This window comes from Drosophila novamexicana, unplaced genomic scaffold (genome assembly GCF_003285875.2).
Source record: "Drosophila novamexicana strain 15010-1031.04,08,12 unplaced genomic scaffold, DnovRS2.1 tig00000689-arrow-pilon, whole genome shotgun sequence".
Taxonomy (NCBI): domain Eukaryota; kingdom Metazoa; phylum Arthropoda; class Insecta; order Diptera; family Drosophilidae; genus Drosophila; species Drosophila novamexicana.
In genome coordinates, this window is record NW_020824818.1 from 3,458,290 (window position 1) to 3,480,240 (window position 21,951).

General features: G+C 40.9%; 2 protein-coding genes across 3 annotated transcripts in view; both read left to right on the top strand.

Annotated features, from left to right (window-relative positions):
- Positions 1-17,927, top strand: part of LOC115763043 (intraflagellar transport protein 52 homolog) — a 42,633-nt gene extending 24,706 nt beyond the window's left edge. Inside the window, exons 5-6 of the transcript XR_004017849.1 lie at positions 14,206-14,252; positions 17,900-17,927. The gene's annotated coding sequence lies outside the window, so the exon portion shown is untranslated. The remainder of the gene's footprint in view (positions 1-14,205; positions 14,253-17,899) is intronic.
- The window catches only part of LOC115763041 (developmental protein eyes absent), a 30,134-nt gene extending 8,515 nt beyond the window's left edge, over positions 1-21,619 (top strand). Inside the window, exons 1-5 of one of the 2 annotated variants that reach the window (XM_030705460.1) lie at positions 9,129-9,340; positions 14,206-14,252; positions 17,900-19,753; positions 20,486-20,730; positions 20,799-21,619. In XM_030705460.1, coding sequence (XP_030561320.1) covers positions 9,269-9,340; positions 14,206-14,252; positions 17,900-19,753; positions 20,486-20,730; positions 20,799-20,980 — 2,400 coding nt within the window. In that variant the 5' untranslated portion in view covers positions 9,129-9,268 and the 3' untranslated portion in view covers positions 20,981-21,619. Of the gene's footprint in view, positions 1-9,128; positions 9,341-14,205; positions 14,253-17,899; positions 19,754-20,485; positions 20,731-20,798 lie in introns of those variants that run through there. The other variant, XM_030705461.1, reaches the window with a different exon arrangement.
- Positions 21,620-21,951: the final 332 nt, after the last annotated feature.

Consider the following 21,951-nt stretch of genomic DNA (forward strand, 5'->3'; position numbering starts at 1 on the left):
GAAACCTCATTTGACGAGTCTACATCCGATATTTTTGGCATATAGACACAGCAAAAATTCGACTTAAAACCTTACAAATTTTATAAACTTCGTAAAATAAACATAGAAGTAACTCAGGAGTGAAGTATTCTAGTATTTTTATATATAGGATATCTTCAAGTCACAAACTCTCTCTCGCATATCTACTTCTTCTTCTTCTTTTTTGGGATATTTGTAATGGGATATGGCCTGACAACGGCCTTGCGATTTAAGTAATTAAGTCTAACGGAAATAATCAACTTTTTATATTTCTATTTAATACCCATATATATATATATATCTGTATATCATTTTCTATATATATTATGCTCTTGCGGCGCTATCGCAAGAGTAGCACAGTCCGAGTTAATGTGGCCAAGGTCTGTGCTGAAACCGATCCAGCCGAGCATTAGGGTTGCCTCGAGAGTCGTGTAATTGATAGCGTCGACCATTGTGGTATTAGATTGCCCGTTCACGTTGCCCAGCGACGCAGTTGGCCCAGTTTGCGCTACAGTTTGATTTCAGTAAAGTAGCATCAAATGCCAAGAATTGATCCATCTCTGGCTGCCCAAGTCTGGCAGCTGAAGTAAATATGCAGTCTTTATTTGTGCACCAGGTGCACTTAAGTACTTGCGGGCCAATAAGGCGTACTTTTAATCCCCACCCACTTACAGTGTGTGCTCGCATATAAGAACTCTCATTTGTCGATTTGCTTTTTATTTGCTCTTTTCTTTGATTTCTGTACAAAATGAAAAGTTGAGAATTTAGAAGACTGCACTTCAAATGAAGTAATTCCTTTAGCAATATTTTTTGAGGATTTGAATATGGTTTAAAAATAAATTAAATGATGTAAATTAATATAATAATCAATAACAAGATTTAAAACAAAAACAAAAGAAATTCAAGCAAGGAGAGAAATTAAAAAAATTCTGATTTGTTGGTTTTATTTCCGGAAGGGCAAGTACTTTACCTGATGAACTTTATATTGTAGGATGCACTTAATGCTCTCTTTTTTTAAAAAAAATTAATTTTTAGAGAATTCGAACTTGCTTCCTTTTTGTTTAATTTCCGGAATTAATCGCTTACTTACCGAATAACTGCAAACTTGTAATCCCATTTAACCAGATGTTAGGTGAGGCGTGTTTTTTATCGCTCAATATTTTATTTATTATTTCTAAGATGACAATATATTTGTAATCTTAGGAAATCCTTTTTCCGCCTTAATCAGGCGCAGCTGATTAGCCAAGTGGTTACCATGAAAGGGTTAAGATTTGCGTGCGAACGGGTTAAGACGCATTCCCGAGGGTTGTTTTCTGTCCAATAATATTTTTAATTAGCAAACAAAGCCTCCGATTTCTTGTACCAATTTGTGACATATCATTTTATTTATTTATTTATTTTTTGGGTTGGAAAATAAATGATTTGGCGCACTGAACCTTGACCGTGACATCTTGAGAATAGGTCAACATTGTTGTTTAATTAGAGGACAATAGCTGTCAATAGCTTGTCGGGAGTTGGCAGTCAGATCGTGCTGGAAGTCAAATCTCAGGAGGGGTTGACGGCGAATTGCCTAAGGGCAGATTTCGATCGAGTGCCAGCTGTGAGAGTGTGTTGCTATAAAAAAATACAAATCTTATCTCACTCAATCTTAATGACTACTTAAAGCTACCCCCTCTGCGAGCAGGTCGCCCCACGCCCCTGGCGCGAAGTGAGAAGCCACTTGAGGCAGCTGTTGGCACTTTTGGACTTTAATTGAGGCCCTGGGGTGCCATCTATATAAAAACCTCAACATTAATAAGTGTTAATAATTGTGTGTGTGTGTTTTTTTTTTGAGCCTGTTTGTGAACTGTCACGCCCCACCGCCCCTGCTGGGCTACAATTTCACTTTACTTTCGCGAAAGTCAGTTGAGGGCCAAGTTGGAAAGGCCGTTCAGACAAGCGTAACATGCCTTGGGTGGGTCTTGGGTTACCACACACACACACACACACACACACACACACACACGCAGCATCCGCATCAGTGTTTTTACACATTCCACCCCAGCCCTGGGTCCAAAATGATTTGTTGTTGTAACTGGGCAACTTTACAAATTCAATTTGTCAGCGATGCTCGAGTCGAGTCGACTCGTCTCGAGGGGTTGTTTTCATTTTTTTCCCCATGCTGGCAAATTAAATTTCATAGGCCTGGCAACAGCTTAACAACAACAACAACGGCAGCAAACGAAAACATATGCTGCATACTTGCGGGCGGTGGCGCTTGCTGGTGTTCACTGTACACGTACACAGGGCTGCATTTGATTAGAGCTCGCCCAGGCGTGACTATTTAATTTGCCGTTGTTGTTGTTGCGTGTTTGACACGCGCAAGTCGAGAGCGCATAATTAAATTAATTAGAGAGTCGTTCCCACAGGTAAAAACAAGCCACACGCTCAATGTGCCATGGATATGTATTAGACGTGGACAATACCCTGTAAATTAGTAATAAAAGCTTTATCTGCAAGATAATCAAGGAGTTGAATTTGTCGTGATAAAGATCCTATCTGTCAGATAATCGTTAGATGATTTGCTCGCTGTAATGTACATTTCAATGCGGACAAATCTTTGCTTGTTGCTTACCATTTGACTAGCTAAATACCCTGTATTTGGCGTGTTAAACTATCTTTAAGCCAGGCTTCACAATTTGGCTGATATTTGGTATGACATCATGTCTACCTTCATCTCCAATTATATATACATATATTCTCTAATGTTTATAATTGCTTATTACCTTGGAAGCTTAAAGACAAATTATCTGTTTTAAAAGTTGGAAATTATCAAATAAAATTCGAGTTGCCTTGGTTCAAGTTCCTCATTTTACGCTTGTAGAAACCTATGTTTTGTTTCGAGCCCCTTTTCCCAAAACTCTTCTTTATTATAGCTCGAAAATGGTTCACATCAGATTTAAGGTGAGGTTTATTCTTTGTTGTTCATAGTTTGATTCTTAGCAAAATGGATTATCGAATTCAAATTGTTATTTGCAGCATTGGATTAGACATTGTCGAAGAGGATATGTGTTTCTGTAAGTGCATCAGTCATAGTATATCAAGTCTTTTTCTCAGCTCTGCATCAGTTTCAAACGCTCTCCATACAGACTCAGACTCAACATACCCGCCTGGCCAGCTCTATGTACTGGGTATAGCAACCTGCTAGTGTCTTCTTCCCGCCCTCCCTCCGTGCTCTGGCATTATGAGCAGGCGTGTTCATCGGTTTTGATGCCTATGCCAAGTGACAGCTGACACACTTCGCTGCCGTCTCTCGGGCTACGTGTGTGGCAGGTTGTCCGGGCAACTGGGCAACCGAGCTGGGTGGCGTGTCCGTGCACACGGGCCGCAATAGCCGGCTTTTAATGAAAATTCCTGACCAATGTTTGTTTTGCTGAGGTCACCATGGCAATGCAAGCGTAGCTGCTGCTGCCGCTCTCTTCCTCTCTCCCTCTCTCATTCTCTGTGTTCCGCCTGCCCCCCGCAGCGACTGCAGTGGCAATTGGCGCGTGCCTCAAACACAAACACGGGTTCCGCATAATTTTCAGCGGAATGAAAGCATAAACGAGGCGTTCCGAGGCTACCCCGGTGGCCATCCAAAGCGACAGCCATCAAGAGACTCACTTGTGGTCCCCCCCTCCATGCACCCTGCGCCCCGCACCCCACACCCAGCACCCTGGCAAGTGCCAGGCCGCTCTGATAGAGCGCAAAATGCAATATCTGGCACGGTTTATTTTCGATACGTCTCAGAGGGTCGACTCCTGCGCTCACGAATAGTCCAAGTTATTGTTTCGCTTGCATTTGATTCATAAAGAAAGAAAACTTCTGGCGCGCACATAAAACGTTTATGAAAATACATTTTTTATGGAGTCCCAAGTCCAGCAACAATATCTTTTTGTTTTTCCTCCACAGTAGTGGGTTGAGCCATTTAGTTTTATGGCATATTAGGTTATACGAGTTTATGCTTTGTAATCATAAAAACCAAATAAGTCGTATTAATTTTCTCTAATATATTCGAGCATTAGGTTTCGAGTGGCTGGAAAATTAGGTTCTTGTAAGAAAAAGATTTTTGTTTTCCTAAGCTTACGAGCTTCACTTTTGCTTTTCACACATTAGCAGAGTTTCTAGAGAAACAATCGGTCGAATATTGTGCCCTTATATAAAAATAAACAATTTTCTGGCTAAACGCAAATCTCTTATAAAATGATTAAGGTATTTATTTTGGCAACAAATTCTGTTCCATAATTATTTCCATTACTTGCATATATATATATTTCTGGAAAGGAAATAACCATGGATATTTTTAAACGAATTTTCTTAATAAATGATATATGCATATATATACCCAAACAGATGTATGCATATATATTTGTGTTTCGGTTTTTGGCATGAAAAACGCTCACAATATTGGCCAGGCCAATTGGGCAATGGCAGTTAACAAATGCGATTTCCATGTGAAATTGTGCAAACAATTCCGCGATTTGTTTGGCGGAAGTGCATTACACACTTCGGAGCGCACTTTTAACCCAACGTTGACCCGTGGACTCTGCTGCTGCTGCTGCTGACGCTGCTAAAATGCTGCAGAAACTGCGACTTGGGCTCGGTTGGGGCATTAAATATGCCTTAATCGGTTTAGCACGATCGTGAGACAACATGTCGTCAATTATATCTACGCGCGATCATCAGCCCAGTGCGGGGCTCGAACCCCCGCATCCTGCCTGTTATGCTGCCATTTGCCCATTCCAAGTGCTTTGGCACTGTCTGTAAACAAATCTGCGCACAATTTCGCTGCATTTGCAGATTATAATTATTTTTTTTTGTTGTGAAGCTGGAGCCGGTTGCCTCTTGCATGTTGCTGAGACTCGCACATTTGTTTGGAGCTGCGACTGGGGCTGGAGTCGCGGACCGGTCGTCCGTCGTCCGTTGTGAACGTGCTGATCGTGCGCTCGAGGCAGGCAGGCAGGCAGGCTGGCAGCACAAAGTGTTTAAGATTTACGTTCAGTTTTGATCGGGCTGGACCTCCCCGGTGCTGAATTAATTTAATGCAGCCGCCACAAGAGGTGCACCACAAACTGGGCCCCAGCTAGCCAGGATTGGGCGCCATTTTGCTGCGATCCAGGTTCAACACCTGAGGTGCCCACACTCTGCAACGACCTCTCGCTCTCATATATCTCTCACTCTCTCCCTGTCTCTCCGTCTCTCTCTCGCTCGTTAACTCGCACTCATGGCGTGTTCAACGATAATCGCGCGCATTTTTACAACTTGATCTGAAGTTTGGCTTGGCTCAGCATCTAGATAAGGTCTCTCGACTCAGGCAGACAACACACAATTGTTGTTGTTGTTGCTGTTGTTTGTTGTCATTTGTCGCCTGTTGTTGCTTGTCTTGTAAGCTCGACACTCAGGAAGCGGCCAACATTTGCCGTATACCACATTCGCGATGCGTCATGCAGCCCAAGTTTGGCCTACAATTGGGTCAAGTCTTATTTTGCTGATACCCCGATTTCGGCTTGGCTTGGCTTGGCTGGCGAGGGGTTCTTCAAATGTCGCTGTCAGCGCATGCCAAAGGTCTGATTCGCAGTCCCGCAAAGGCATTTCTTCAAGCTGATATTGCTATCGTGCCACACGAGCCAATCCCCTCCAGTCCACTCCACTCCACTCGACTCGACTCGCCCCGACTCGATTCACAGACTCGATAGACTATTCTATGCTAATTTCAGAGAAAAAACCGCTGAGGCATGTGCTTCACAATACAAATTGCACAAACCACAAAAATAAGTATATAAAATAGAAGGAGCTTGTGGAATTCAACATGTCTGCACATTAAGTGTAAAGTTCGCTATTTTAGCCATAAACATTTAAACACTGAATAAATTACGAAATATGCCAGACAAGCAAACGCAATTCATTCAAAAATCCATTACACTAGCTGCCATGTATAAATGCTTATAATATAAATGGATATAAATAGCTGAACTGTATTTATAATCTCAAGACTATTTAATGCACAATAAAAATAAATAGTTAGTAAAAAGGGTTTCGATTAAAGCAGCTAGTAAATATCATGTAAAGAAAAGCTGGGTTTTCATAATTTCACACAAAACCTCAAGATAGTTTCTATGACAGCAATATCTCCTATCTGAAACAAAAGGTCGGATCTATGAAGAGTTTCATCCGGCTAGCTTTAGAACGTAGAGAACAATTTGAATATAACGAAACAGACGGACGGACTTAGCTATAAAGGCTAAGGTGTTAAAATCGACGTGGAATATATATATATGTTATGTTTTACTGTCATGCATGACAAAACCATAATTTAGATAAAACATGTAACTATGTTTGTCGTAGAACACATTTTCCCCAGTAATTCATATTTCATATAATGCTGCTCAATTTGAACTCAAAATCGTGGCATCCCTAAGAAATTTACGAAATGTACTATTTGTATAATTTTAAATCTATATAAATTATTACGAAGTCCGTAGCAAGAGTTCTATGATATCTTATACAAATACTATTATTATTTTTATATTTATATATAAATTAGAATGTTTAAAATATATAAAATATCTGCCCTAATTTCAAACACAATTTTGCATGCCTCGCGACGAAGAACACAATTTAATCTTTGAACTTTCAACCTAGTTCTAATAATAATAAAAAAGTTATTTTCTTCATTCGTGTTGTCAGGAATTTTATCAAAATTGTGTTCAATGTTGACCTTAAAATAATCAATAATTACGCAAGAAATAGTCATTTTTGTGCCGATTAAATTACTTTATAGGCAATTTACACACACACCCATACACTCCCACCGCACAGACACACACACTCTGCACCCCGTTTCCCTATTTGGTTGCGATGTTTTTTGTTTTGGCAGGTGGCAACTGGCGTCTGAAAGTGCACTTGTGTGTGTGTGTGTGTGTGTGTGTGTGTGTGTGTGTGTATCTGTGTGTGCGTGTGCGTTCTGTGTGTGTGTGTGCGTGTGTGTGTGGGGGGTAGGGGGTTTATTAGTAAGAATTCCAGGGCATATGAATCGATTGGTCAGTGTGTGTTCTCTGATTTTATTTATTGTCTCGTGTTATTGTTGTTGTTGTTATTTTTATGAGCCTGCTTTGTTTACGTGTAATTCCATATGGTCGATAAGACAGAGCCAAGACTCGAAAGTTTATTTAGACGTTTTCACAAAATTAAGCGTTAAATAAATAAAATGGTTTACAAAATGGTTATGACTGTTTGGTTTTAAAAGTACTTGCCATGAGTTGTTCCAAACAGATTGCAAAAATATAGAAAAAATATACAAATAGCCAAGGGAATTTCATTTAAGGGAAAAGAGCGTTTGCAATTACAACACCTGTGCAATTTATTGGAATTATGATATATATACTCAATATTGTACAAAATAAACAAATAACAAAAACTACTATTACATTGGAAGTTTGTGCTATAAACTTGTTAAGTGTTTTTTCATTTATAGGTAATGTTAATTTAACAACAAAATCTTAACAGAAATTTTGTCTATACTCTATTTGACGTAGATTTTACACTTTTCTAGACTACGCAAGGTCTTTTCTGTTATATAATATTAATAATAATAATATTAGTAATAATATTAATATCCATAGTAGTAATACGAATTTACAACATTTTTGGATGAGGTTTTTTAATTGGCTTCCAAAGAGAACCGTTGCTAGAATTTCTTAGTAAAAAGCGCAAATATATATAGATTTACTTAGTTAAAACTAAAGAAATACAAAAAATTGCCCAAAAACAATAGCTGAGATTTAAGCAAAGCATATGGAGCGCATCAAATAAAAAGGAACACTCGAGGTTCTGCATTCTCATTGATACATTATTAGAATATAAACTTAATATAATAGACAAAACCTCAACAAATTTGGAAAATGTAAATATCAAATAAATGTATATAATATATATAAATTATAAAATATAATAAGCTAAATATTTGTTGGGGTTTTGTCTAATGTATAACCAGGCTAACTCATTGCAAACTATTTGTAGTGATTTTTAAATAAAGCAAATGTATCGAATGAAATTGAAATAATACACGCATCAGTCTGTAGGGTTCTTAATAATTCTCCAAATTTGCCTTTATCATTGTAATTAGGTTTCCAATTGCCAAAACAAACGAGTTTATACTGCATGTATAAATTAATTGGCATGGTGTGTCCGATTGATTTACAAATTTCAAATTTATATATAGTGGAATACTTAAGCACCCGTAATTAAGTGCTTGAACTGATTCATCAAATAAACAGTGTAATTTAGATGTAGATTTCTATTGCTTACGCGGTCTATAAACATTTAAGAAGGAGATATACAACACGCTTTGCTCCGATTACGCTTATCACTTGTTTATGGTACCATATTTCAAGATATTATATTTTGCAGTAAAAATAAAAAACAGATATGTTTGTCGGATCTATATATAATGCAGTACAAATTTAAAACCCGGTCAGAGTTTTGAGTTTCGCTAATTAAATTTTTAAAAGCAAAATGAATATGAATGTCTTTAAATTTGATTAATTTGTTTAATGAGCGGCAATAATTTAAATTATTAATTAATTGAGGCGCATTAATAATTTATGTGCTGTCCAAAATATTTGATTGACATTTGCATTTGCTTTTATTTGGTTTTATTTTTTCTATTGTTTATTTTTTTTTTTGGGCGGCTTGCAAACAACAAAAATTTAATAGAAATAAATAGATAGATGAACGAAACGGCGTCGGGCCAAACCACCCCGTTTGAATGGGCGGGGCCAAGGCGCACCATTGCGGCGAGCGAGCGAGATGGCAGACAAGTAATGCTGTCTCGCCCTCGTCGGCGCTGCCGTCGCATGCCGAACCGCTCGCACGCTCACAAACTCGTTTCGACGCGTCGTCGTGCGCTCTCACCCAATGCCGAGATTTTCACTCAGAATCGAAAAAAACCCGAAAACGGTTCACTCGACTCGCCGCCGAGCCGCAGAGTTCAGTTCACTCGAGCTACTCAAGGCGGACGCAACAAGGCACGCCAAGCGCAAGAATATACATATACATATATAGAAAACGTCGTGCGTGTCTGTGTCTGTGGCTGTGCCTGTGTCTATGTGTGTGTGTGTGATACAACGCTTATCAAATGACAACGAATTAAATTTCAAAACAGACTAGCATAAAAAATAAAAAAAAAAAACGGCTTCCACTTGTTAAATAGTTGATAAAATCCTCGCAAAAAATGGTCACCCTAATGCCATATAACTACGCAGCGCCGCGCTGCGGGTTAATTGATAAAATGATCGAACCAAAGGTAAAAAATAATATAACCTATTATTAATCCAAGTGCATTCTAGTACTTATAACCAAATCAATCGCAATCCAAGCGAAGCTTTAAAAGTGACGCGGCTTACGGTTAGTTTCTACACAAACTCAGCTCTACAAATCTTCAAGTTTTGCCCCGTCTGCGGCTTTGCCGTCGGTTAACATTGTTGTTGTTGTTTTTGTTGTTGTCGCTGCGGTTTGTTTGTGTGGCTTCTCGAGATTTGGAGACAGTTTGACAAACTCTTTGTAAAGTTGGCTTAGTTGAGGATGTTCCTCTTAACCTAAAGATACTTTAGTAAAATGATATGAGCTTCCGTGCAAGAGCACATTTCCGTGCAAGAGCACATTTTTAACGGGAGTATGAAGAAGGCTATCTTCCTCATATTAATATAATAATCTTTATGTTAAATTCTTCTATTTGATGAATGTAAATGTCCTGGAACTTTTCTTGTAAACAACTTAATAGGAAAAGTTGTGGCGTTTTAAAACTCCGGTTAGTATAAGAATTTGCAGTGGAAACTATATTGGGAGAACACGACCCACAGATCCTTTTTTAACGCTCAGGACAAGTGTACGCCCTTTAGCAGGATACATATATGGGCATTGTCTGATTCATATTTGTCGGCGCGAAGGAGGAATATCGTGGTATTTTTGACGATTGTACCCCATTTAGGGAGGATATGAATATAGCATAAATCATAATGATTGGAGAGAGGAAGGCATAGGAGTGTCCGTTAGGAAAGTGAAAGAAAGTCTCTAATAGGCAGTAATACCCGAAATGTCAGCGACATATGTATGATCTCAATAATTCAGTCATCTCTCTTAGAGCTCGAAGCTCAGCTTAAGGTATGCACTCTCTTAATCTAACGCCATTAAAGTGAGTGCACAGCTAATTGATAGCTTTATATGTATCTGTGTTTCATACTTTTAATAACAATAAAATCTTGCCAAGGCAATTCTCTAAAACAAAGAAAAATAATCTATCCAGCATTTGAAAATTCGGTTAAATTAAGCAATTTGTGCCAAAAACTAAATCAACTTCAAGAAATTACCCAAATTAAAATCTTAAATCTAGACCTCTTGAAAGACAGACTCCTCTTCTATGATATAGTTAATAAGCCTCAAGTCTGCCCATTAAGCTGCACTTAAGGCTGCGACTTGTAGCCTGATTTAATGAAGCCAAAGACTACAAAAAGCGACTACTTTTATGGGGGACTCTGCACTTGGCTAAAACAAAGTCGGGCATACGCAGGCGAAACATTGGGCTTAAGAATTTTGTCGAAGCGTCACGAACCGCCGGCCAATGATGATGGCATGGGGCATGCGGCGTGTGCAAACGATTTTAAGGCGAAATATTAATAGAGCATAAATTACGGCGTTGAGGGAGTTGAGGGCTGCTAAGCACAGTTCGAGCAATCGACCAGTTGATGCTGTGAAGGCAGTGGAACTGGTCCCTTTTTTTTGTTGTTGCCAAAGACTGGGCCAGGTTTATGACAATTTAAGGAGCCTGGCCCACAAAAAAAGGCCAAACGTGTTTGGCGACATTAATCACATTTTAATTAAGTTTAAGCCGTAATCGTAAAAATTAACACGCCATAATTCAACTGCGACAATGCGCTGCATGTAATTTATGTGCCACCAGCTAAAGAAAGAAAGAAAGATTCGTAGCCATACGTAGCCTGCCCCCTACCCCATCACCATGCCCCTTAGCCCAGTCCAGCAACTTGTGCCATCCGTCTGAGCCACTGAGCAAGCAGTCAAAATATTGATTATGGCCGCAGCGATTGACACTTGGCGATTGTCGATTGTCCCACGTAATTAACGTGCCAAAGTGTTAAGGCGCATAGGTCGTGGCCCCCAGTCAACAAAAGACGGCAACAATAACAACAACAATAACAATAAAAACATGCCAGAGGCGCTGTAAAACGCGACTGCCCGACTAGCGGCTACCCTACACAGCAGCTGTGCTCGAAGTTTCGCTAAGGCTCGCAAGATAAAAATGTTATTCTTAGACAAGTCGTGGACAAATAGACTGATTTTTCAGGGATAAAAAATGGCATTCAAATATGTGCATATACCAAAAACCATCAATGGGAAAGGGAAAGGGTGGGTTACATTTTTTAGGTATGTTTTTCAAAAGACATTCGAAGTTTATCTATCTGCTTGACAAATGTTAATGTTAGGTTGCGGAGAAATGAGCTATTTAAAAGCGATATTTATCGATAATGTAATCGAATACAATTTTTGCTCTTGCTATTGCATGCGACAAGCTTGAGTTCTCTGAGATATCTATTTCTGCCTGTTACAAGCACTTGCTGAAAACCATGCTACCCTGTTCTTACAACTTGTCAATTAATACAGGGTATAGCCAAATACAAATGACAACAACGCGAGGGAGCTACAAATTTTTGTTGTTTATTTCGATGTTTATCGGTTAGGGGCTTAGTAGGGTCCAGCCACAGACCGTGGTCCGAGCGAGCGTAGCAGGCGGGCAAGTTAATAAAAAATTTGTCGCCGTCTTCGCTGTCTTCTCTCTCTGTGTGTGTATGTGTGTGTGCAAGTGTGTGTGTGTGTGTGTGGCTTGTCTGTTTTAATCTTCTTCTAAAGCAGCAGAGAGACAAAAGATTACGATCACAGGAATTTCGTTAAAGATGCTCAAAACAGGTCTTTATAAAGAATCTCCCTCTCTCTCTCGCTCGCTCTGATGAGCAGGCGCTGCCTGTCCGGCATCGCCTCCTTGTCTCTGTGTTAATGTTTACGTTGTCAGCTTGTGCCATAAATTAGTTTAGTAAAAGGTTGCGTTGCATTCGTTTTGCATTCGTGTCTCGGTTTCAGTTTGGGGCAGCAACAAACATCGTGCAACACGCAAGCCCCCCACAAAACGACAACTTCCCAACTGCAGCTGTGCCGCAGCATCGCGTCATTAAACGCTACCGTTGAAAGTCCGTTGAAAACAAATTTTGGCAAGAATACAAAAAAAAGTAAACAAACTTAAAAATATGATGGACACAGCGTGCGTGTGTGTGGCCCCTGGGTGCTGTGCCCCAAAAAGAGAAAAAAAATCAAAAAAGTAGCGGCTCACGAATGCCCCATCAAAGTCGTGTGCTCGCCAAAAATTCCAGCAGCCTTTTGGCCTGCTGTAGGTTGCCAATCACCAATGCAGGATGCCCCTCATCCGGCTTCCGTTTTTTATTGCCTTAATAGCTTCCTTCGATGGAACAAATCGATTGCAGTGCTCGTGTCTGGGATTTCCTATGAAATTCCTGGGTCTCTACTCTCTGATCTCTACTCTCTCATTTTTCCTTGTAGCCTGGATTTAATTCATGCTAAAAAGCTTTCCTCGTTTCCTTTGCATCGTCTTCAAGCCCTTTTGCTTTCATTTTCTGCTTCTGGGATTGTTTTTCGTGATATTTGTTTAAAACATTTAGTTGCTTGGGATTTTTCTCTAGTCCCAATTGCTACAAAAAGCTTTTCTTCATTAATGAAGCATTAAGGTTTTATATTATATTATATTATATTTTTGTTATCAAATATTTTTGATATAGTTTTATTTTTGGTTTAAAAGCTTTTCTTTCTTGGAGATTTCTCTCTTCTTTTCGAATTTATTATCCTTGGTCTTAGCACTTTCCAAGAATCAAGCTTTGGTTCTGTCTCTAGCACTGTTTTAAGCTCTTTTATTTATCCAATTCTCTTTTTATAACTTGGATCTGTTCATGGAAATTATTTAACTATCTTTTCTAAGATTTATAAGATTAGCGTTAGCTGGGTTTGAATAATTAAAATTTCTCCTAAAGGTTTACTTTGTACATGTTGTTGTTGTTTCTTTTCGTAGTTTCTACATTTTCAGAAAGCGGAAGTCGTTATTTCATAAAAGCGAGAATTAAGCTAAAGATATTATTAAAATGATTTTTGTAATACTTTAATTTAGCTGAGGAAATTAGCTTTTTGAGTTTTCTTTTCCTTATTTTGTAGTTGTCAGTAAAAGCTCTGGTCTCTTATTAACTTATTTTCTTCTTAACTATTCTTTTGAATTTACCTTTTCCTTGTCTCCTTTCAACTACTTCATTTCCCTAGCTCAATTGATTTGTTTGCCTTTCTAAGGATCTTTGGCTTCTTTCTTAGAACTCTGTTTAGGTCTTTCATTTAAATACTGTGCCAAGTTTAGTTGCATACAACTTCTGCCTGAGTTTGTATTGTCAATTCGCATCAACCTCTGGCCTAATATTATTCCTGTGCCCATCTTGGGCCTGTCTCAATTAAGTGGACTTTCCTTCATCAGCTTGGCTTGGCTTCTGCCGCTTCTATCGTTAGCTTCTCGATGGCCCGATGCCCAGCTCCCTACGATTTGGGCCACCTGCTGTGCACACCCTCAGAGGCAATTTGTTGGCCATTCGTCACATGGCCCCCAATTGGGCAATGGCGCCGCTATTGAAAGCCCCGTCAACCCATCATCAACCCAGTAAAAATTTTCCCACGCACGTTAAATTTGCTGGCAATGCGAATGCTGCTTGCAAATTATGTAAAATGTGCTGTTTTTTATTCATTTATATATTTTTTTTGTTTTATTTTTATTATTTCTGTTGTTTTTTTTTGTTGCCGCACTAAAGCCAAATAAAGTTTCGATCGAAAAAAAACCGTCAACCTCAGCGGAACCCAGCGACTGCGCCAGAACCCGCTGAGGTGTTGGGACGACGCCAGAGACAACGTTTTTGTTTATAAACAACAGCAAAATGCTCTAGACTTTTATATAATACCCAAGTACAGACATCCCTCTGCATTTGTATATACATTTTTATTTAATTATTTGCATTTTCCCCTCTCTCAATGCTTATTTTTTTTGTTGGTTTTTTGCAGGTTAAACGTCCCAAAACAGAGCACACGGATACCCATGAACGCAATCGGTAAGTTTTAGCTGTAAACAAAATGGTTTGTGCCCGACTGATTGATTGATTGATTGACTGACTGATGATCAACATGTTTTTCTATTGAATTTTGCTAATATAAATGAATGTTAGGAAAATTGCCAATGAAAATGTGGGAAAATGTTTGACGAAAACTTTCAAGCTCATTAAAGTTCTATGTGAAAGAATAAACAAATAAATAGTAATTATTATTAATTGATATTGGTTAGAAAATATTTAAGAAAGTTTCCCAATTAAAAAATGGCGTCTTTTGGGCGCAAAATTCGAAAAGTGCCGTGCAATGCCGGCTAATACCTGCTAGTCATCCATATGCTAAGGACACTTGCTGCAGCTGTCGGCCTAGATAATTTGTGACAGTTATGTTGCATCTTGTCGCTGCATTTCCAAAGAGCTCTCTTCACACTTGTGCCGCCCAACAACAAGTGTCCACAAATGCGACAAATTTCAATTGCTTGCGAGCATTTTGCATTTGTGACCCTACCAATTTTTCGGATCTCGGTTCCAACACATGCCCCGTTCAAAAACTGGGCAAGAATTCAAGGAATTTCTCGCATGCCTGCCTGAGTTGAGAAATACACACGCATATATGCATAAATATATATACGAGAACGACGAGAGTGTCAGAGCACTTAACACTTGGTTGAGGAGATGAGATGGTGGTAGAGAAGAGGAGAGGAGAGGGTGTGCGGAGCAGAGGGCGTGCGGGCCATGCCCAACTACTTAAGGGGCTTAGGGCGGCTTAGCAGGCAGGTTTAGGGCCTATTAAATGCAGCAGCTCCCTTTGTTCAAAGTGTGTGACAACTCTTAACCACATTTTCTTTTGCTTCTACTTAAATCTTTAAATACATAATATTTTGGAAAAATATTTTGTTTGGCAGCAGAGCGCACGCGTTGTTTTCTCCCCCTCAGTTTGGCTCCCAGTTGATTCCCCTTTCTGGCACATGAAAAATATCCCAACTCTATTGGTGTCAAGTTCCCAAGGAAATTGGGCACTTCATTTACCTAGCTGGTCTACGGCATTGTAAAAGAAAAAAAAACGATGATAAATTACGACAAATTTGATTGGAAAGCATAAAAAATGAAAAACAACTCTCGCCTTGAAAAGGGGACTGTAGGGAATTACCGAATATAGAGAAAATATTTTTAAACTAAAACAACTCTAATGAAACCTAATATCTGTTCCTCGCGAAGTGGCATATTTTATAATGGGCTTAACAGTGAGAAAGAGAACATTTTAAGATATCTTCCGAATAGTCAAATTTGTGTGCTTAAATTAAGTACAAACGATCAGAATTGAAAGTGAAATTCTTACTTCAATAAGCTTTTTAATTTCGAAGTTCTTAAATGCAAGTCTGAATTACGTTTATTCAGTTTTTGCTTTGAGAAAATTTGAAGACGAATTGAAGATCTTATTTCATGAAATTTCCTTGATTTAGTACAAACGTTAAGTCATTCTTAAAATTTCTTAAAAAGAAAAGTAAATTTCTATTTAAAGAAGCTTTTCAAGCTCGAAATTCTTAAATGGAAGACTGAAATACAGTTGGGTAAACTCCTTAAACAAGGATTTGTCCTTTGGCACAGAACTTGGAATGGACTCCTCCAGTCTAGTCTATAATTTAATTAAACAACTAGTCTTTCTCTGAGTGTAGTTGACTTTAATATCATTTGTTTTGTTAATAATATATTAATATTATATGTTTTAAGTGTTTAAACGTCTCACCTGAACCCTTGTGCTCGGCTCCCACACAATTTACGTGCCATAAAGCTCAAGAGCTCCATGTAGATTAAAGAGAATAAACTAAATGAAAATGTGATAAATTACGCACAGAAATCACAGAAGGGGGACGAAGTGGGGGGTGAGTACTACGTAGGCGTGGAGGCGACTCTGTTCGAACAACTTAATTTAATTGCAGACGAAAAGGATTGGATTACCAGCTCCAGCTTCAGCTCCAACTGCAGCTCCTTCGACTGCACTCTAAAAATTGGGCAGCCTCTTCGAGATTTTATTTAAATGACTTTACATTTTTCATTGTTTCGATTTTTCGTTCGGTTTGATTTATTTGCCTTTGCCTATTCGAGTTGGAGTTTCGTTTTTATTGGGCTCTTTCGAAATTAGTCTGCTTAATTTGTTTGGCAATTGTTGCTAGTTAAAGTAGTCGAAGAAGAGGAAGCAGCAGCAGCCGCCCTGAAGAATAACAATCGAAATGTTGTCGCTGCCCAAACAGGCAACATTTGTGGCACACATGGCTCGTCTGTGTGTGTGTGTGTGTGTGTGTGTGTGCACATGCCGCCAATGGAACGGCATTGGGAAAGGGAATGGGCATGGGTTTTTTTTTTTTTTTTGTATGATTTGCCTCTCAAGTGGCTACGAGAAGGCATTTCAAATGATTTCCTTTTTCTTTTTTGAAGCGCGAGAGAGCGTAGAAAAATATTTATAACACTTGACAAGATTTTTGGAGAGCGAAGGCGACACACTTGACTTTTTGGACGGTTCCAAGCAAACGATGACGACGACGACAACGTGCCGTTAATTTTATGGCTGTTTAAAGATTATTGGAAATTATTTTATGAGTTTACTTAACGAGCTAAACGTTTATGTTTCGACTTCTCTCGCTCTCCCTCTCTCTCTCTCTCTCTCTCTCTCTGTCTCTGTCTCTATAATCCGCGAGGCTAGTCGGTGGTTGGGTTAAGGATATTCTCCGGACATAAGTGGCAGTATTCGATATAAGGGGTGCTGTCTACTGTGGCAAAACTGGATAATATATATGTACAGATACAGTGAAAGCTCTCCTTGATGGACACCCAATGTCGTTTTCAGTAACTAATAAAAGCTGAGGAAATTTTTCAGGTTGCATAAGCTGTCCGGTTATGGGAGCTTTTACTCCTCAAACAGGTGAAAATGCATTTGAAGTCGATCGAATGATATACAAAAAAGCATAACATTATTCGTCGATTTTCTTCTCTTTAATCTACGTGGAGCTCTTGAGTTTTATGGCACGTAAATTGTGAGGGATCATCAATCAATCAATCAGTCAGTCAAGCTTAGCTTAACTTTTACTAATCTAAAATTATAATTTAGAGAATATAACTTACTTTCATATTCTTTGGTCAGTCAATCAGTCAGTCAATAATCGAATGGATTAAACCATCTTTCTTATTCTTTAGTCAATCAATCAATCACTCAGTCAGTCAGGCAAACTTAGCTTCTATTGATCTTATTTTTTAGTCAATCAGACAGTCAGTCAGACAGACATCTAGTCAGTCAATAAGCCTGTCAGTGAATCAAGTTTAGATAAATTATGTCATTCTTTGTCAGTCAATTAGACAGTCAATAATTTAGAGAGTTAAACCATCTTTTTATTCTTTAGTCAATCAGTTAGTCAAACAATCACTCAGTATCAGTTAATCAGTCAAGCAAGCTTGCTTCTATTATTGATCAGTCAATCAGAAAATCAGTTAATCAACTTTAGATTAATTATCTTATTCGGTGGTCAATCACTCAGTCAATCAATTGGCTAGTCAGGGAATCAGTCAGGCAAGCTGAGCTTAGCTTAGCTTAGATTTCACTGATATATACTGATAAGCTAGAGAATTAAACTAACTTCCCTTTTCTCGTTACTTTTTAGTCTCTGCCAAAGCCAACAACAGCAGCAACAACAACAACAACAACAGCAACAGCAGCAACAACAACAACAACAGCAGCAGCAACAGCAGCAACAACAACAGCAACAAACACATTCAAGCGCCGTGTTGGCCACCAGCAATGGGCCCAGCAGTGCCGGCGCCAGCGTGGGCGTTGGCATTGGCGTGGGCGTGGCCGGTCAATGCAGTCCACTGGGCGGACTGCCGCCGCAAATTCAGCCGCTGCAGCCCACAATTGGTGCGCTGAGCGGCCACTACGCGACCAGCAACAACAACAGCAGCGGCAGCAGCAGCAACAACACCAACAGCAGCAGCAGCAACAACAATAACAACAACAATCCAAATCCGAGCAGCTGCAGCCTGGCCGCAGCCGCGTCAAGCTTTGCACAATCGGCGGGCAGCAGCTTCTCCACATATCAGCAGGCCAGCAGCGACGAGGTGGGCGTTGGCATCGGTGTGGGCGTGGGCCTAAGTCATCCTGCCGCAATGTCGCACTGGACGCACGACAGCAGCATTGCCGCCGCCGTCAAATCGGAATCGCGCAGTCCCGGCCAGGTGCACGCGGCCCTGGACAATGGCGCCGCCGCAGCCGCTGCCGCCGTTGCCGCTGCCAGCGGCGCTAATTTGTACGGCTGTGCGGATGCCGCAGCGGCTGTCAACAGCTCGGCGGCAGCGGCTGCCGCGGCGGCTGTCTATGACAGCAAGCACGACTATTACTACTACAACAGCATGCAGCAGTATACGCCGCCGCCGTTTTATTCCGGCTACGGGACGCCGTATGCGGCGGCCAGCTCGGCGGCGGCAGCGGCGCGCAGCGCCAAAATGGAGCCGGGCGCAGCGGCCGCGGCGGCGGCAGCGGCATATCTAACGCCCAGCTATACGAGCGGTGGCGGCGGCGGTGGGGGCGGCGGCGTTGGCGTTGGCGTAGGCGTCGGCGGCAACAATAATGCCCAGCTCTATAGCAATCCGTATGCGGGCTATAATAACTTTGGGCAGCAGGATTATGGCGGCTATTATAATGAGCAGTATGGCAATTATTATAGCCCGGCCAATTACTCGCCGTATGCGGTTAGTTCGCCCAGTTCGAGTGCCAGCCATGGCTTTCATGTGGCGACGGCATCGTCCAATCTGTCCGAGAGCCCAACGGATACGCACTCGACAACGCCTGTGCATGCGGCCACCCACTCGCCGCACTCCCCGCTCCCGATCTCAATGTCGCCCAATGCCGGCGTCGGTGTGGGCGTGGTCAATGCAGCCACCGCTGCGGCGGCGCTCAACTCGAGCGGCGGCAGTAGCGTGGGCACGGCCAGCTCGGCGCCAGCGACCAAGTCGACGCCCACGGGCAAAACGGGCCGAGCGCGCGGACGCCGCCATCAGCAGCCGAGCCCGACGCGCAGCACCGCCTCGGATACGGGCAACAGCGAGGCGGTGAAGCCGCCGGAGCGCGTCTTCATCTGGGACCTGGACGAAACGCTGATCATCTTTCACACGCTACTCTCGGGCAGCTATGCCAATCGCTATACCAAAGACCACAGCACGCTCATGACCATCGCTTTCCGCATGGAGGAGATGGTCTTCAACATGGCCGACACACATTTCTTTTTCAACGAGATCGAGGAGTGCGATCAGGTCCACATCGACGATGTCAGCTCCGACGACAATGGCCAGGATCTGAGCACCTATAACTTTGCCACCGATGGCTTCCATACGGGCACACCGCCCGGCGCGCCGCCCAATCTCTGCCTGCCCACGGGCGTGCGCGGCGGCGTTGACTGGATGCGCAAGCTGGCCTTTCGCTATCGCAAGATCAAGGACATCTACAACAGCTACAGGGGCAAGTAAGTACTTCCCTTCCAGCGGGGATTGAAGCAAGCCGGTTCAAACCTATACAAAACTCGCATTATTTTACTGTGCAGTGAATTTGTTATTCATAAAGCAAAGTGCAGAGATGTTCAGGAAGCGTACTTCAGGCAGGATATGGGGGTTTGAGCCGCCGGGAATGGTTTTTTTTAGGTCCCTCTTCAATTATGTTCCAGACTTTTTTAAATATGAAGGCATATTGTAGCTATGAATAATTTTTTAATGAGCTCGCACTCCTATTTTCCCCGCTCTCTTTGATTGTGCCTCGAATTCAATATATTTTGGATACAGAGCATGAGTTCCGGGATACGTAAAGCCAGATTTACGAACTTAAAGGCGAGGCAGGAGTTTGAACCCTTTAGTAAAGTAGCGAGTACATTTTTTCTCACTGCTTTCTCTAATTGTGCCTCATATTCAATTTTGGTTTTTACTATGAACCTAGCCTGCTAAAGAAAGAAAATTCGAAAAGTCTCACCTCAGGATTTTCTAACGGCAGCTTCCCGAACTATTCTTAAAGGCGAGGCAGGAGTTCGAACCCTATAGCATATTATCGAATGCAGTTTTTCCCATTGCTTCCTTTAATTGCTGCACTTATAGAATTTTCATAAGTATTGCCAAAACCTCACGTTCAGCCAAGGCAGAAGTTCGACTCCTGCATCCATTTATTTGTATGGCACTTTTTTCTAACTCTCGCATTCTGTCTCTTTCAGCGTGGGCACCCTGTTGGGACCGGGCAAACGCGATGCCTGGCTGCAGATACGCTCGGAGATCGAGGTGGCCACCGATAATTGGGCCACCTTGGCGCTCAAGTGTCTCAGCATGATTGCCCAGCGCGAGAACTGCGTCAATGTGCTGGTCACCTCCACGCAGCTGGCGCCGGCGCTGGCCAAGGTGCTGCTCTTCGGCCTGGGCAGCATATTCAACATCGAGAACATCTACAGTGCCCACAAGATTGGTGAGTCGAACCTTCTTTAATGTGCTCCAAGGAACGCCTGCTCTAACATATTTTATTTGTCTTTTTAGGCCAGGAGACCTGCTATGAGCGCATCGTGACGCGTTTTGGACGCAAAAGCACCTACGTGGTGATTGGCGATGGCGCCGAGGAGGAGTCCGCTGCCAAGGCCATGAACTTCCCCTTCTGGCGCATCTCGGCCCACAGCGATATACGTGCGCTCTACACGGCCCTTGACATGGGCTTCTTATGAAAGGCTTATGGCGTTCAGAAACGCTGCCAAATCGCTAGCGTTTTGAGTGCGTTTCTCGTGCAGTTTTGAGTACAAAAAAAAAAAAAAAAAATAGAGACGAAGAGAAAGAAAATGGGAAAGTACTTTAATTTATTTATGTATATGTGTGTGAGACAAAACTGTAAACCAGCGCAAAATAATTTAATTATTTTGTTAACAAACCAATTATTCATTAATGCCAAGACTCTTATTGTATTATATAGTTTTTTCTTAAATTTAATCAACACAACAATTTTCGAGCAGCGAGCGGCGATTGGGAAATTGTTTAATTCTATAATTAAATGTATTGTAAATTAATGACTAACTTTGTCCAGACGACAAAATACCCTATAAATAACTATATATATACGTATCTAGCACATTAGATTAGATAAACAATAGAATGGCAGAAAAAATAGAAAGAGAGAGCGAGAGAGAGAACGAGAGAGAGAGAGAGAGAAAGGGAGAGAAAGAGAGAAAGAGAGAAGCATAGCGGAGCAATGGTAAAAGATGAGAAAATGGAAAAGCAAAAACCGGAGCAACCACAACAAAAATAAATAAAACGTAGTTTAAAGGTTTTTTAGTTTACAAATCAAAGAAAATTAAAATTAAACAATGTAGTATTCAAATTTTAAATAACTATTATAGCTGCATATATTAAAACTATATTTAAAATACATATAAAAACAAATAAAAACAACAACGCACTGTATTAAAAACAAAATTGAAATACTCTTCTTGCTGCCCTAAATAAAACAAATAATTTTAGTTCTTTATATTCAATTATTTAAAACGAAATTCATTTCAGTTTATCGGCGCACATAGATGGCGCTTTTCGCAGCATTCAGCTTTTGTCTGCGCATGCTGCGTGCCCTAACCAACTGCTTGCTATGCAGCGCTGGTTCAAAAACCAGCTGGCATCTCTGCACAACCTCAGCCAACATCAAGTCAGT